General features: G+C 32.3%; 1 protein-coding gene across 9 annotated transcripts in view; it reads left to right on the top strand.

Annotated features, from left to right (window-relative positions):
• LOC149414043 (uncharacterized) overlaps nt 1-17104 on the top strand; it is a 38587-nt gene that overhangs the window by 3939 nt on the left and 17544 nt on the right. For 8 of the 9 annotated variants that reach the window (XM_089644357.1, XM_089644360.1, XM_089644353.1 and 5 more), the window contains exons 3-5: nt 6948-8666; nt 9467-9685; nt 10121-12081. The exons of the other annotated variant lie outside the window; for it this stretch is intronic. In XM_089644357.1, the coding sequence (XP_089500483.1) occupies nt 6948-8666; nt 9467-9685; nt 10121-10668 (2486 nt within the window). In that variant the 3' untranslated portion in view covers nt 10669-12081. Of the gene's footprint in view, nt 1-6947; nt 8667-9466; nt 9686-10120; nt 12082-17104 lie in introns of those variants that run through there. 9 annotated transcript variants of the gene reach the window in all.

Below are 17104 nucleotides of genomic sequence, written 5' to 3'. Positions count from 1 at the left end.
ACTATCCAGAGGAAAATTTTTAAATAAAAAATCATTAAACTAAAAATTACACACGTATAAAGTACGTAAGACAAAGTAGGAACATGGAAAAATCATGTAAAGATTAAATTACAGAAAGATTTGAGTATTAATCTAAAATGACTCTTAAAAATTACATAAGACAATGTAGGAACATGGAAAAATCATGTGAAGATTAAATTACAGAAATATTTGAGTATTAATCTAAAATGACTCTTAAAAATTACATTAGACAATGTAGGAACATGGAAAAATCATGTAAAGATTAAATTACAGAAAGATTTGAGTATTAATCTGTAGATAAGATTTCATTTTAATGACTCTTTAAAATTACATAAGACAATGTAGGAACAGGGACAATTATGTAGAGATTAAATAACAGAAAGATTTTATTTTTAACTTAAAATAACACTTAAAAATTACATAAGACAAAGTAGGAACATGGAAAAATCATGTAAAGATTAAATTACAGAAAGATTTGAGTATTAATCTAAAATGACTCTTAAAAATTACATAAGACAATGTAGGAACAGGGAAAATTATGTAGAGATTAAATTAAGATTTTATTGTTAACTTAAAATAACACTTAAAAATTACATTAGATAAAGTAGGAACATGGAAAAATCATGTTATTATATGTAGGTTTTTGGTTTACCTTTTATTTTAGGTAATAAGCATTAAAATCGCTTGACAAACGGAGTCTAGAAACGTTCGATTTCAAGAAAAAACTGGTTTTTATTTATTTTGTAAATAATTTTATAAGAAAGCAAAAAAGTTAATCAAGTGAAACTGTCACAGATAATCTTAGCTATAATAGTGTATTTTTTAAAGTTGTTTCCTTTACGCGTTCATACATTTCTATTGAAGAAATATTTTTTTAGTAGTTTACATTTATATTTTTTATTGAGTAATTTTTTTTATTTGTATTCTTCTCAAGCGAAACGATCGAAAAACCTTTAATTTATTTAAAGCATATTTTTTGGTATTCATAATGTACACCAATTCGTTATAAAGATTAATAAAAATAGTGATTTAGTATTAAGCTTCGCCTTAAGATTAAATTAGAGAAAGATTTTATTATTTATCCAAAAATGACACTTAAAAATTACATATGACGAAGTAGTAACAGGGAAAAATTATGTAAATATTAAATTACAGAAAGATTTTATTATTTCTCTAAAATGACACTTAAAAAAATACATAAGATAAAGTAGGACCATTGAAAAATTATCTAAATATTAAATTACAGAAAGATTTTATTATTAATTTAATTTACACTTAAAAATTACATAAGACAATGTAGGAACGGGGTAAATTATCTAAAGATTGAATTACAGAAAGATTTTACAATAGTAAAGTAGTAATAAACCTAAATGATACTTACGCAAAAAATTACTTAAGAAAAAGTAGGACCAGGTAAAAAATAAATTAAAAAACTAAATTACACAAAAATGTACAAGAAACATATATTATAGGAACAGGGATAATTTGTGTAAAAAATATACAAAAAAAATTCAGAAGGAAATATTACAGAAAGATTTACACAAGGAGAAATTACACTAGAAAAAGTGTAAACGGGGATATTTGCATTGTATAAGGAAAAATAATTAATACAAAAGAAAAATTTCATAAGGAAAAATACTGTTTTTTATACGAACCGTTTAACCGTTCGTATAAAAAAAATTTACCGTTGGTTTTGAAACATATCGATGTTTTTTTAATTAGATAGGGTTATAAACAAAGAATGAATTTGTGTTATTTTTCAATTTATTAATTTTAAATAATGCCATGGTCTCACTGGCTCCAGACGATTGAGAGCAGTTGGGACTCTTGTGTATACACAATAAAAAAGAAGGCACATTAAGGAAAAATTGTATAAGCATAAATGAATAATAATAACACAAGGAAAAAGATAAGTAATTAGACAAGGAAAATAACAAAATTAATATATTGTTGACTATTTTTTTCAACACTTTTTCCCGGCAATTACGCGATGTGTGATAATAATTATTGGCATACGGACAAAACTAACTGAAATAAAATATTGCCAATTTATTCAGAATCTCTTCAAATCGCAATCCGGTTAAAAAGGGGACTGCAGGCTTGATAGGGTTCCTAATAAACTTTCAGTTAAATTATCGCGATCTCGTAACACGAGTTCATAAAAATTCTAATATTTTCGCATCACGTCCATTCTATATAATGAGGACAAATGTATGAGCGTGAAAACGTGTTGCAATATATTAGGAATGTACTAAAAGGTTAATAGGAAACGGCCTGCGATCCCGTTTTTAACCGGATTTTTCTCCGTGTAATCACACTGATTATTTGACATGAAAGCACAACAATATTCTAACCCCGTTCAAAGTGGTCCAGAAGCTAATCATCAAAGTAATTTTAAACAAAACCTCCACATATCCAACAGAAACACTATTCGCAGATTTCGGGGTGCCTCGAGTAGAAAATACCTTCAAGAAAAATGCAATTATCCAAATTTACAAAATTATATCATCAAAAACTTTGAAACCCACCTATTAAAAAGATATCAATACAACATAAAAATACCAAACTAATGCAAAAAAACTATAGGAATAAAGTACAGGGTTTTCCAATAAGAGGTGTTATTTTCAATAGCCCGCTATTTCGGCAGATGTTACTTTTGAAGCTGTCATTTTTTGACATTTGACAATTAGAAACTACGCCATTAATAAAAATGGAACGATACACGCTTCAACAACGCATTTAAATTATTAAAATTCACTTGAGTGAATCAAATGCAAATCATCTTGAGTGATGAGGCCTATTTCCACCTCGGTGGCTTCGTCAACAAGCAAAATTATCGCATCTAGGGCTCGGAAAACCTAAGAGTTATTGTTGAAAAGCCTGTTTATCCTCAACGTGTGACTTTTTGGTGCGGTTTATGGTCTGGCGGAGTCATTGGACCTTACTTTTTTTTAAATGAGGCTGGAGCAACAGTTACGGTGAATGGATTGCGCGATCGAGATATGATTAATGATTTTTTATGGCCGGAATTGGATGGTATTTATCTGTACAACGTTTACTTTCAACAAGACGGCGATACGTGCCACACAAGCAACGAAACCATTTATCTTTTACGGTTGAATATCAACATATCACCTCTTATTGGAAAACCCTGTATTTCAACAACCTTACAATTGAAATAGGGAAATTAAAAGAAATCAACAAACTGAAGTTTTACTTATCATGAATAATTAACTAAATAATTGCCTGTTTTTCCCTTTTCTTATATTTATTATCAGTCTATTTTCATCTCTACTTTATTTAGATGTTTCTAATTACTCTCTTAATTTCTCAATATTTAATATGCAACAGACAATGTGTATGTAACAACAATAGTAACAACAATATGTACCAATTATTTTACAAGCAATAATTATTCGCCTGAAACACTCATCCACATTGAAAAATCTCCTGATAAAAGATACATGACGCCAACGGGACTCGAACCCGTGTCCCTTCGATTTTTCAATGTGGATGAGTGTTTCAGGCGAATAATTATTGCTTGTAAAATAATTGTTACCCTTTATGCTATGCATAAAAAATCTTGTCTTGATGATGTTACTTTTGAAGCTGTCATTTTTTGACATTTGACAATTAGAAACTACGCCATTAATAAAAATGGAATGATACACGCTTCAACAACGCATTTAAATTATTAAAATTCACTTGAGTGAATCAAATGCAAATCATCTTGAGTGATGAGGCCCATTTCCACCTCGGTGGCTTCGTCAACAAGCAAAATTATCGCATCTAGGGCTCGGAAAACCTAAGAGTTATTGTTGAAAAGCCTGTTTATCCTCAACGTGTGACTTTTTGGTGCGGTTTATGGTCTGGCGGAGTCATTGGACCTTACTTTTTTTTAAATGAGGCTGGAGCAACAGTTACGGTGAATGGATTGCGCGATCGAGATATGATTAATGATTTTTTATGGCCGGAATTGGATGGTATTTATCTGTACAACGTTTACTTTCAACAAGACGGCGATACGTGCCACACAAGCAACGAAACCATTTATCTTTTACGGTTGAATATCAACATAACACCTCTTATTGGAAAACCCTGTATTTCAACAACCTTACAATTGAAATAGGGAAATTAAAAGAAATCAACAAACTGAAGTTTTACTTATCATGAATAATTAACTAAATAATTGCCTGTTTTTCCCTTTTCTTATATTTATTATCAGTCTATTTTCATCTCTACTTTATTTAGATGTTTCTAATTACTCTCTTAATTCTCAATATTTAATATGCAACAGACAATGTGTATGTAACAACAATATGTACCAATTATTTTACAAGCAATAATTATTCGCCTGAAACACTCATCCACATTGAAAAATCTCCTGATAAAAGATACATGACGCCAACGGGACTCGAACCCGTGTCCCTTCGATTTCCGGTCGACAGCTCTGACCACTGAGCTATGGCGGCTTATCTCTTATCCGCGAAATAATTCAATATATACTAGTGTTTCATTCAACAATTACTGCTTGTTACATTTTTTCAACTGAAAACAACCAATTTTATTTTATATGAGAAAGGCATTGTAAGTGCTAACTCTCTCACTAGATGGCGTCGAGACAAATTGTCTACATTTTTAGGTGAAATACTAGAACTTGTCAAATATTAATTATTATTTTTTTGGTAAACTAATGTTTAAGACAAGATTTTTTATGCATAGCATAAAGGGTAACAATTATTTTACAAGCAATAATTATTCGCCTGAAACACTCATCCACATTGAAAAATCGAAGGGACACGGGTTCGAGTCCCGTTGGCGTCATGTATCTTTTATCAGGAGATTTTTCAATGTGGATGAGTGTTTCAGGCGAATAATTATTGCTTGTAAAATAATTGTTACCCTTTGTGCTATGCATAAAAAATCTTGTCTTAAACATTAGTTTACCAAAAGAATAATAATTAACAATATGTACACCTACACATATATGTAATCCAGAAGTTTCAATTGCTCCTATTATATACATACTAACCTATTGCATAATGTTATTCTATTTTCCTTATAATTAGTGTAACTTGCTCACCAATCACAAGAACCAGTTTCTTCTTTGGTGAGATTCCGATTATAAATATATTTTGTACTGATATGTAATTTATATAACACCACTGTACCCACTTATAACTATATTAAATTAAAAAAATATATAAAAAAGATAACTCCAATATATAGATACCCTTTGAGATAGCCATTGAGGTGTTTTTGCACAAAAAACGGCGCTATACAAGTCATCCAAGTATTATTATTATTTTGTTATTATTATACTTTGACAATAATTTACGTAAAATATTTCGACTGTTAGACCATCAATGAAAATTAAATGGATTATTATACGTTGAAGAAATAATTCTTATACGTGAATATTTTTGATAAACTACTTCAGATTCAATAAGCAATTGTCTATTGATTTATATCTTCAGTGATCGTTCTGGTAAATTATGACGACGGATACACAACACTAGTAAGTCTCTTTATTATTTATATATTTGTTTATGTGGCGTCCTATCTATCCAGTATTTCTAAAATATAAATATTGTATTGTGTAGAGTCGATGGACGCAGAAAATAGTGTAATACACATGTATGACACTCGAGGGTGTGTACACAGGTCGGGAACCATTAAACAATTAAAGAGACCATTATATTAGTCCACCGGAGTCCCACAAGAATCAGTATTGGGTCCTGCGTTGTCTGACTAACTAACCATCATGCTATTTCTCTGCAGTGTAGGCAAACTTAATTGACTACCACATAATACACTATCTTGCAACATTCTCTGTGCTTCATTCATACATCGTATCATACATACTTAATCTTCTGTTGTTCTGATTCTTGTCTTCTACCATTTGCAACATCATAATGTTCTCCTTGCACTCTTTTCTTCGTTGATTCGTCCCACATGTTCAACATTACGCGTACGTCTGTATTGCGTTCTTCTCGCATCTCCATATTTACTTAGTAATATACCTCCCTTGCCATCTACTTGCCTTCCAATTCTTAGTGAATCTGTGAAAAATGACAATTTATTTTGAAAAACCTTTAATATTTCGGAACGAGCAGAAAAAAAGTTTGACGTTTTAACGTAATGTATTCTTACTTGGATACTTATAACAAATTTAATACATTTTGGAAAAAGAAGCTTTAACTGTAATATGTACAACAAACCACCACCCAACATAAAATAAATCAAATCAATAAATAACCACATTCAGTCCACCAAATCTTGGGTTAAGGAATGATCAGAAAAAGAACTGACAGGTATTGGAAAACATCGACGTAGAAGTTTCTGAAAATAGCCCACCAAAACCTTGAGGCTGAACTATTAGATGTCGCTGAAAACTCTCTATTAAAAACTTAGTTCGTCTCAACACCTGTCACATTTGACAATAACATGAAATCGGCCTTTTTCTTCTCCAGTGACTGGATATTTCACAGACATTCAAATGTAACACTGTCATAAAAATTGAGCGCCACTTTAATTTTTATTTTTATTTTAAAGGTCCCGTCAAACACTGATTCTACCTTTTAATCACATTGTAATAAGCCGACAAGCTCAACAAAATCAGAGTTGTCCTCTTCTACTAATCATGATTTGTTCAAAAGCTGAAACGGACTTAGAATAGGCATTGAACGGTACCTTTGAACTGTAAAAAAACAAAATGGCTCTGAAAAAAAACTTAGTCACACGTGAATTTTTGCGAAACAACTGTGCCTAAATATTCAATTCAAAATTATCATCTTCGTTAACCGCTGATTTTAGCATTTGGTAGAATTTTACCTTGCATGACAGCTTTCATTGAAACAACCAAACTTCCAAATCGATACAACTATGAAGTCAGGTTAAAAATCATATTTTTTAACGTTTTTCAGGTTCTCAGCCTTGGTGGAGGCAGAATCACCCGCAAGGTCAGCGTGAACACCACGGTCACTGGCCTCACACGAATCAAGGTCAGCATAAACACCACGGTCACTGGCCTCACACGAATCACGGTCAGCATGAACACCACGGTCACTGGCCTCACACGAATCACGGTCAGCATGAACACCACGCTCAGTGGCCTCACACGAATCATGGTCAGCATGAACACCACTTTCAGCATTCGGCAACTTGGCACAACATGCACCCAGGTGTTAAAAGTCCACTCGGTGTTCCAATTCCAGCTGTCGTAATTACTGTTGTTGACACAGGCGATACATATCCAAGTTTTGATACAACTACTAATCAGTATAATAAGAATCCTGACGTTGACACAAATCAAGAGATTGATAACACTTTTGATGACACGAACCAAGGGATTGACAAAACTCCCTTTGATGACACGAACCAAGGGATTGACAAAACTCCATTTGATGACACGAACCAAGGGATTGACAAAACTCCATTTGATGACACGAACCAAGGGATTGACAAAACTCCATTTGATGACACGAACCAAGGGATTGACAAAACTCCATTTGACGACACGAACCAAGGGATTGACAACACTCCATTTGATGACACGAGCCAAGGGATTGACAAAATTCCCTTCGATGACACGAACCAAGGGATTGACAAAACTCCATTTGATGACACGAACCAAGGGATTGACAAACCTCCATTTGATGACACGAACCAAGGGATTGACAAAACTCCCTTTGATGACACGAACCAAGGGATTGACAAAACTCCATTTGATGACACGATCCAAGGGATTGACAAAACTCCATTTGATGACACGAACCAAGGGATTGACAAAACTCCATTTGATGACACTAACCAAGGGATTGACAAAACTCCCTTTGATGACACGAACCAAGGGATTGACAAAATTCCCTTTGATGACACGGATCAAGAATTTGTAAAAAATCCTTTTGGCAACACAAACCAAGGTATTGACCTAAATCCTCTTAATAACACAAACCGAGAGATTGACCTAACTCCTATTGATAATACAAACCAAGATATTGATAAAAATCTTAATGTTCTCACAAATCAAAATCTTGATAAATGGATGGATTACCTAGATGAAATTGAAAATAATGAAACACTAAATAATCCGAGTTCTGACGCACATCAAAAGATTAACCTAACTCCTTTTAATAATACTATTAAAGAGGTTGAAAAAAATCCTCATGGTAACACCCATCAACAGATTGGAAAAATTCCTGAAGTTGACACAAATCAAAACACTGACCTGGGCAAATGGACGGATTATTTAGATGAAATTGAAAAAAACGAAACAGTGAATAGTCCTGATTTTGAAGATACAAAACAAAGCGTTGTCCCAGATGTGGAGCAAAGCACGACTGGAAGCAATAAACAGCTTGACGTCAAAACAAACAACACAGATCCAAGAACAGAAAGAACTCAGGAAATTGACATAAATCATGAATTTAACACAAGTGATATTGACACAAGTCAAGAAGATGACACTGATCAAAAACCCGCAACCATACATGGATTTAACACAGATCAAACAAAAGACGAAGACGATGATGACTTTCACAACGTTTTTGGCAGTCCAAAGGAAAATAAAACTGTTGAAATCAATCCCAATAATATTCACGGAGAATTCAAGTTGGTAAATGGATTTTGGGTGTGGTTAACAGGTAAACACTACTAAATAAATATATGTTGGCGTAGGAAAAGAGGATGGTACTACCAGCTTCATTCACATTCATGCATAATCTCTCTTCTGAGCATGTCAATAATATCTTTCTAAAAAAAAATCGCCGAGTTGGCATCGCGTTTGGGTCCCACCCAGGCGTAGTTTGTTAATTCCTCGGCTGGCTAAGTCCTTCATCACAACACAAGCAACATTTTAGGCTCACTGTGGTGGTAGTAGGAGATAGGGAAATTAACGATCTACGAAAACGGTCAGCGATATTTTTAAAATGTAATTTTGAAATTTGTTCAGGAATGTCCATTTGAACTTCGGATTTACGAGCAGATGCAAGAATCCAAATCATTTTAATCAACGATTTAAAATTTCCGAGCAGATGAAAGAATCCAAATCATTTTAAGAAACGATTTAATATTTACGAGCAGATGAAAGAATCCAAATCATTTTAAGAAACGATTTAAAATTTACGAGCTGATGAAAGAATCCAAATCATTTTTAGCAACGATTTAAAATTTCCGAACAGATGAAAGAATCCAAATCATTTTTAGCAATTATTTAAAATATGTTTTTGCTGAATGGTCTTCAAAATGTGTTAAGGGTGACGCGTGCGACATAAATTATAGCTATTTTGGCCAATCTGGAAAATCTATGGCCGTTTTACACTTTACTGACATGGTTGAGTGCTAAACACTTCTTAATATGTTTTTCGAATTAATCTAATTTATAAATATAGTACAATTCTCCTTTACAAACATATTTTGGTTGTTGATTGAAATCTATTTTCAGGTTTTCCTGCTACTGAAGAAAAAAATATTACATCTGATGACGATTGGAGTCAATACATAAAAGAAGCAAATAAAAATAATATTTTTAAAGAAAGTAATATTACAGGAATTAGTGAAACAGAAAGACCAACAAATCCCTGCCAGGAAATGTTTAAATATCCAGAACGATTGTACATGCCCGATCAAATTAAAAATTGTACTGAAAATTACACATTTTACGGTGAGTACAACTTTTGTTTTAACCTATTTTTTACAGAAAAATAAAAAAAATAACGGTCACAATTAGGAATTGAACCCAGGTTCTCTTGTCTTAAAGCACTCAACCACTGGGACCTATTTATTAAACGTCACATTTGTCGATTTCATATTTTAAATTCAGAATTAACAATATCGTCTTGCAAATAATTTGTCCCATGGTTTTTAGCATTTACCATTTTAAATTGTAACAAAGTTTGTATTGAAATCGTTTTGTAACCTACATAGTGTCTCGAATATAAAAAAAATATCGTAAATATTATCTTTCTAGATCATCAGGCTATCTCGTCTGTGGGCGAACTCTTTCTCGTTTCTCAATCGTGAATATATTTGTCCAGTTTGATTATTTTAGAATTGTGCTCTATGTTGATAATTTTTTTAAGACTTATACATTTTTCAGATCCTGTACAAGTGGTCAACGCAACTGAAGAAACCACCAACACCAAGACCACTGACTCAGATGGGAATCTGGCCGCTATTCAAGATTTCAACACATATCAAGAGATTGGCCCTAATCAAAAAGTTGCAGATCAAGATATCAACACGAATCAAGAGAAATATTCTGATGTTGGAAATTTGAAAACTAATGAAGATTGGATGGTTCATGTTTTTAACAACGGTGAAACTGAGAAAAATACAAATCAAGAGGTTGATTCTTTTCAAGAAGTTGCAGAAGTTCAAGACTTAAACCAGGATCAAGAGGTAGAGGATTTTGGCAATTTGAAAACTAATGAAGATTGGATGAGTCATATATTTGACAATGGTGAAACGAATCAGAAAGAGGACACAGTAAACATGCAGAACTTCAATCCTTATCAAGAACCTGCGAAATATCAACATATCAACACCAATCAAGAGACTGACGCAGATGAAGAATATGCGAATATTCAAAATTTTAGCAGAATGAAAGAGGTTGATTCTGATGACAATGATTTTGTATTTATTTAAGAAACCAAAGACATTATGTTTGTAACGTCTGAAGCATGCAAGCAGAAAAAGATTTTACCAAAGTTAAAACCATAGATAAACCAACGCGTGTCACCAGCATTATTCAACCATACTACTCGCCTCCGTTTCTACCTACACAATAAATTCATAACCAAAAGAAATCTACAGTGTTCACGACAAACTGAAACAATTCAATTTTGCCTTTATGTAATGCATAAAAAGTCAACACATAATAAACTATGTTTTATTTTACTATAATATATCTATTATAAATGTCTTAAAATAAAAATATAAAAAATGGGTTGGCTCAGCATTGGACCTTCCTACCATCCTCGCCAAATGCCGATCGGGTATGATCGACGTTTATTTCCTATATTAAATGACTGCTTTAATGTCATACGATTTCAGAAAAATGAGTGTGTGTGCGCGTGTGCGTGGTGATTGCCACCAAATTTTGACAGAATGCATTGTTATTGTCACCGAGTCTATTTGCCGAGTTTTAGCTCGATCGAATGGCGGAAAGTTGTTTAATTTCCGCTTCCAAGATTTGCGTTCATTACCAAATTATAAATGACTTCGTATTTATGCAAAGTATAGTTTTTCCATAATGACAACGTTTGTGAAATCATTTGTATTTTTTTTTACGAAACCAAGAATTTTAACTGCTTTTTTGTGATTTTATTAATGACATTTATACTGTAACTAACTATCGGGAATCACGCGTATTGTGAACTAATAAGTGTTTAATTTAAAAAAATGTTAATAAAAAAAAATAAAAAAATTATATAATATTTAAATTTATATTTGCGAATCTTTTGCTCGGTTTTATTTCGATAACTGTATAATAATTACTAGCCATTTAATAAATAGAGATTTGAAATTTTAAAATTGGAAATTCATATGTCATACGGCATATATTCTGGTCTAGTAATGTGAAATTTATATAAGAAAATCACATAAGAAATTCTAAAAATATAGTACTATAGGATTCATATGTCTTATACTGATTTATAAATGTGGAAATTCTAACTATACAATTGTAAATGTTCTCCAAAATGCCCTGGAGAATCTCAGACTTGTGATGTCCCGAAAGAAACCATTCATCTGTTCTGAATGCAATTACTAATGTTATTTAAATTGAGCCTGGTAATAAATTACATCGTTTCTTTATCCTCTTTCAAGGATAAAGAAACCATCCTGTCACTTCGAATGCAATCAACAATGTTCTCAAAATTTGTTTTGACAGCATCGCCATTACATTGTAAGAATATTATGTACTAAATACACAATTTGGCTGTCCTGAAACGGGAATCCTTCCCAGTTGGACAGACAAACGTTCATTTTTTTAGTCGATATACATATATGTATTAATTGTGTTCACATTTATGAAATAAACGAAAAAATTTAATGTTTTTTTTTTATTTATTTAAACTGGATTTTTACAGACGATTTCACTTACGTGACAAAAATTCAGTTATAAAAAACCCAGTTTATCTACTCGGACATAGGATACATTATTTTTCATACATCTAAATATGAAAATTCACTCAAATAAACTCCCTCCAGAACTAAGATCCATAACAAGTCCAACAGAATTCAGGTCTAAACTAAAAACTTACCTTTTTAAGTTGTCATACCCTTAAATTAAATATACAACTCCTGAGAAAAAGTCCAGTTATATCCAATTATGTCCTAAATCCTGTATCCAAATTTCGCTAATAAACAATTAGTTAATGTTAATCTCAAGTGACCTACCAGGTAAGTATGGTAATGTATATTATCTCCATATATAGTTAGTAATAATATAGATCATTGTAGAAATGTATTATATACTTGTATAGGTGATTTTGCACAAAAACGGCGCTATAAAAAATCATCCGAATATTATTGTTATTATTATTTAATGTCAAATAATACAAAAAGTAAGAGACATTAAAAGATATACAAGAGACGCAAGTAATACATAATATAATCAGTGCAACATATAATTTAGCAATAGCAAAATATTTTTTCTGAATTCATATAAATTTTCGACTAAAATGTCTACTTCAGCACACTTTATCTTATTACATAGTCGACACATTTGGGCCAGAGGGGCAGACATAGGCGAGACATGCTACGACGTCTTAAACAATGGGAATTTGGAACGTTTAAAAATTGAATGTAAATCAAATTTAATAATGTAATTATTATGTTCTCCAAGTATTTTGAAGTCGGTTTTCCCCACATTAATGTTATCTTAATTGTTTAGTAATGATGCGGCTGCTATTAATTTATTATAACATCTTATATGTTCTTTGAATCTAGTTGAGAAAGTCAAAGAATATATAAGATGTTATAATTATAATAAATTTAAAAAATAACTTATATCATTGATGTCGCTATTCCAAATTCCTGTAATATTCAAAAATCAGTTAAGGTGATGCACTACGACGTGTAATATTTTAAATTAAGCCGCTATCAATAACAACCCTTACGTAGATGGCGATAAGGTTTAAATTCCCGCTTAACACCATCCGCCTGTTTTGATTTATGCAGGAAAAAAACACGGCCAAAAAGTGCCTTTTATTTTATTTTGTGGATGTTCAGGCATTAATATTTAAATTTTTTTCGATCATTTTATAGATAACTTAATTTTCCATAATATACAATAAAATCAAAGCCGAAAATGGGTTCGTAAGTAGGAGATTTTTCACTTTAAAGCAGTTTTCATAGGCCTTATACATTATTTTTTTCTGGGCTTATAAAAAGACTTATCTAAAAAATACTCGATTATGTCAAAGGCCAAGATGTATTCTATTCGCAGTATTTAATTAAAGCATCTGAAACATTTCTAGGCGACCAAATTTTCAAACCAAAATCACATGATTTTGCATTACTACGTATGGCATCGCCTTAATGAAAAAATAAGAAAATACACAGATTTAGGAAATGAGATAAAAAGAATTTGGCATTATCAGACTATAAAAATATTAATAATACCGCACAACAGTCCCAACTGCTCCCAACAGTATGGAGCCACTGAGACTGTGGCATCCCCAATTGGGGTATGTTGCGAGGCTGAAGGAGAAGAGGAAGATGGGGGAGTACCTGGCTATTCAGATCTGGTCACCAAACACGGTTAAAGCCATTTCAAGCATCGTTTTAATTCTGAGTGGTGGTCTTACACCGGGGCGATACTGAGAGTATCTCCCACTCTGGAACGTGCCGCAAATATACTACATATTATTTAAAATGAAAAAATTGTGAAATAACATAAATTAATCAAATAAAATTTACTTGCGCACGCCGGGATTAGAACCCGCGACCTCCGGCTTGCTAGTCGAGAGCCTTACCCTTCGACCACGGAGGCGGTCAGCAACGTCAACTTGCTCAAGAAATTTAAGAGGGAAAAAACCTCCGCAAATTGCGTGAAACTAGAGCTCACCGTTAGAGAGATTTTGCTGCCTCACATACAATCACAGACACTGAAAATAATCCTAGAAATCTTATCTAATTAAATTGATTTGAAATAAAACTTATTTACTGAATACATTTCGACCCGAAAAACTATTTCATCAATTTAACAACTAGTAAGGACGGGTTGTTTCGGAGAATTTGAACAATTCATCAAATTTCAACGTTCATTTTCGGGTTCTGTGAAAGACTTATTCAAGTTCTGTTTTTATATCATTGTAGGCTAGTTGCTTGACAAAACTGAAATAAAAACAGAACTTGAAAAAATCTTTCACAGAACTTGAAAATGAACGTTGAAATTTGATGAATTGTTCAGATTCTCCGAAACAACCCGTCCTAAGATAAAATTCACCTAACTTTTATTTGTTCATTTCTTCAGTGGTTTTATTGCTCGGGGTAATATTAATAAATCATACATAAAATATTAATAATAATACCATATTATGAATACGAACCAAATTCATTTTTAGAAAACGAATTTTTAAAAATATATTATGATAAAACTATATTAACAGACCGAACGATTAGTCATAATAGACCCGATATAGTTTTACATGACAGCATTAAAAAAATAACTTATATCATTGATGTCGCTATTCCAAATTCCTGTAATATTCAAAAATCTGTTAATGAAAAATAAGAAAATACACTGATTTAGGAAATGAGATAAAAAGAATTTGGCATTCTTAGACTATAAAAATATTACCATTTGTTATTTCGGCTACTGGCATTATACCTAGCTCTCTCATTCAAAATTTAGGCGTATTAGATCTACCAAAGAATTTATACATAAAAATGCAATAATCAGTCATTTTGAATACATGTTGGATAACGAAAGATTTTTTAAATATTTATGTTGAGGGATCAGTAGGATTTATAGGCCCTGTTAGAAGTTCTACCGAGCCGAACCCTCTGATATGAAAAAATCTGGAGTCGGTGAATTATTTTCCCATTTGATCTCTGGTGAGTTGACGTGTTGTTCTTATATTGTTTTGTATTTATTTTGCTTATATAATGCACTTGCATAATGTTGATTGACTAGATGATAATTTGTGGAAAAGTGTGTAGAAGGGTTTAGTTTTTCCAATGGGTAAGATTTAACCCGGACATAAAATCAGAAAAATAATAAAAGCACTTTTTTAAAATTCGCAGTACATCTCTTAGTGAATAATCACGTCCCGCTTGACAACAATGAACTTAAACCCTTACATATAGAAAGAAAGGGCCTTAGATTAAATTTACTTGAACAATTAGATCAATCAATAAAAGAACCGATGACCCTAATATTACATTAATTAATAAAGTAAGGAAAAGTATTTATTCCCCGCTTCTAAGTATGTTCACAAAACCTAAACAATAAAACACATTTAAATAAATTAATAGCAGCCACATCATTATTAAACAATTAAGATAACATTAATGGGGGAAAACAGACTTCAAAATACCTCCACAGAATATGAAACCTATTGTCACAATTATTTTATCAGTTTAACCGGTAATAAATCATTTTCAATTGGGAGGGGATAAAATAAAAATATATAAATAAGTCGACCAGTGCTTACGTACGCAGCCGAGACGTGGGTTCTAACTAAGAAGAATGAGCAAGCACTGGCGTTTTTGAAAGGAAAATTTTGAGGCGCATCTTCGGACCGGTTCTAGAAAATGGATTTTGGCGTAGACGTTATAACAATGAGCTCCATACTCTGTTTAAGGAGCTAAACGTCACAAAGTTCATAAAACTGGGAAGACTTCGGTGGCTAGATCATGTGGAAAGAATGACCGAGCATCAAGAACCACAGTCCCTGCTGAGCTCAAGACCGATAGGGAGAAGGAGCCTGGGAAAGCCAAGGTTAAGATGGAGCGACAACGTCCTCAAAGATTTGTCTGCCTTGGAGCTTCGAAACTGGAGAGAGCTGGCGCGGGACCGAGATGAGTGGAGGAAGACTCTTGAGGAGGCCAAGACCCACCAGGGGTTGTAGAGACAAAAGTGATGATGATGATGATAAATAAGTCGTCTAAACGTGGTTATAACCACAGTTTTAAAATGGTCTTGAGAACCAAAACAGCTGTAACAATAACAAAAACCAAAAAATACATGTAGAACTTAATAATTATGTTATTAAATTTGATTTACATATTTTTTTGTATTCTACAAATTAAACACAAAAACAATAAATAAAAAATTGGAACATTTATTTCAATATTGCTAGGACATAATGAAGCATAAAGATGTTGCCTCCTAATTTGAAGTGTTTCAATCCTGAAATATTCAAGAAGTACATCGTATGACCGGACATGGTTATAAAGACCACATTCAAAAGATAACAGTCTTGCATTTTTATTTGATCCGATTCCACAATGTTTTCATATTTACATTAATGTGAATTTAATCTGTCTGCGCACATTAAACCCGCGTTCCATGCTGATAACAACTTGGGAAAATTACATAAAAATACTGATCATAAATTTAGCCATTCAGATATTTACCAAGTATGTTGCAATGATTGTCCATCGTTCTACATAGGCAAGACAACTAGAAATATAAATATTAGAATCACGGGACATTTAAGATCTTTAAATAACAATAATTAAAGGACACAGGGGTTAAATTTCATTTTATTATTATAAAAGCAAAAATTTGATAATTTAGAAGCACTCGAAATCAGAAAATTCCTAAATTATAAATCTAGTATAATGAATAACCAAATGAATCTATCGTTTGGTTCGATTCTGGACATATTTCCAGTTAACCGCTCTGTTCTTCTTGGAAATCTCGTAATAACCTCTTCCATTTTGTCCAGCTCTCTCTCATACACCTAAGGTTTTTTGTATATTTATGTCAATATTTTATATCAAATATGATTTAAGATTTTCACGGCCAAAAGTATTTTTGCTATTTGTTTTTGGGGTGTTATGCCGTGTTGCGCTAACTCAATTGAACGTTTTCCTATCGCTTCGCTTGAGTAGAATACAAATAAAA

This window comes from Hesperophylax consimilis, chromosome 20 (genome assembly GCF_061612785.1).
Source record: "Hesperophylax consimilis isolate HC1 chromosome 20, BYU_Hcon_1.0, whole genome shotgun sequence".
NCBI classification, from domain to species: domain Eukaryota; kingdom Metazoa; phylum Arthropoda; class Insecta; order Trichoptera; family Limnephilidae; genus Hesperophylax; species Hesperophylax consimilis.
This window is presented reverse-complemented; position numbering and strand designations above follow the sequence as displayed.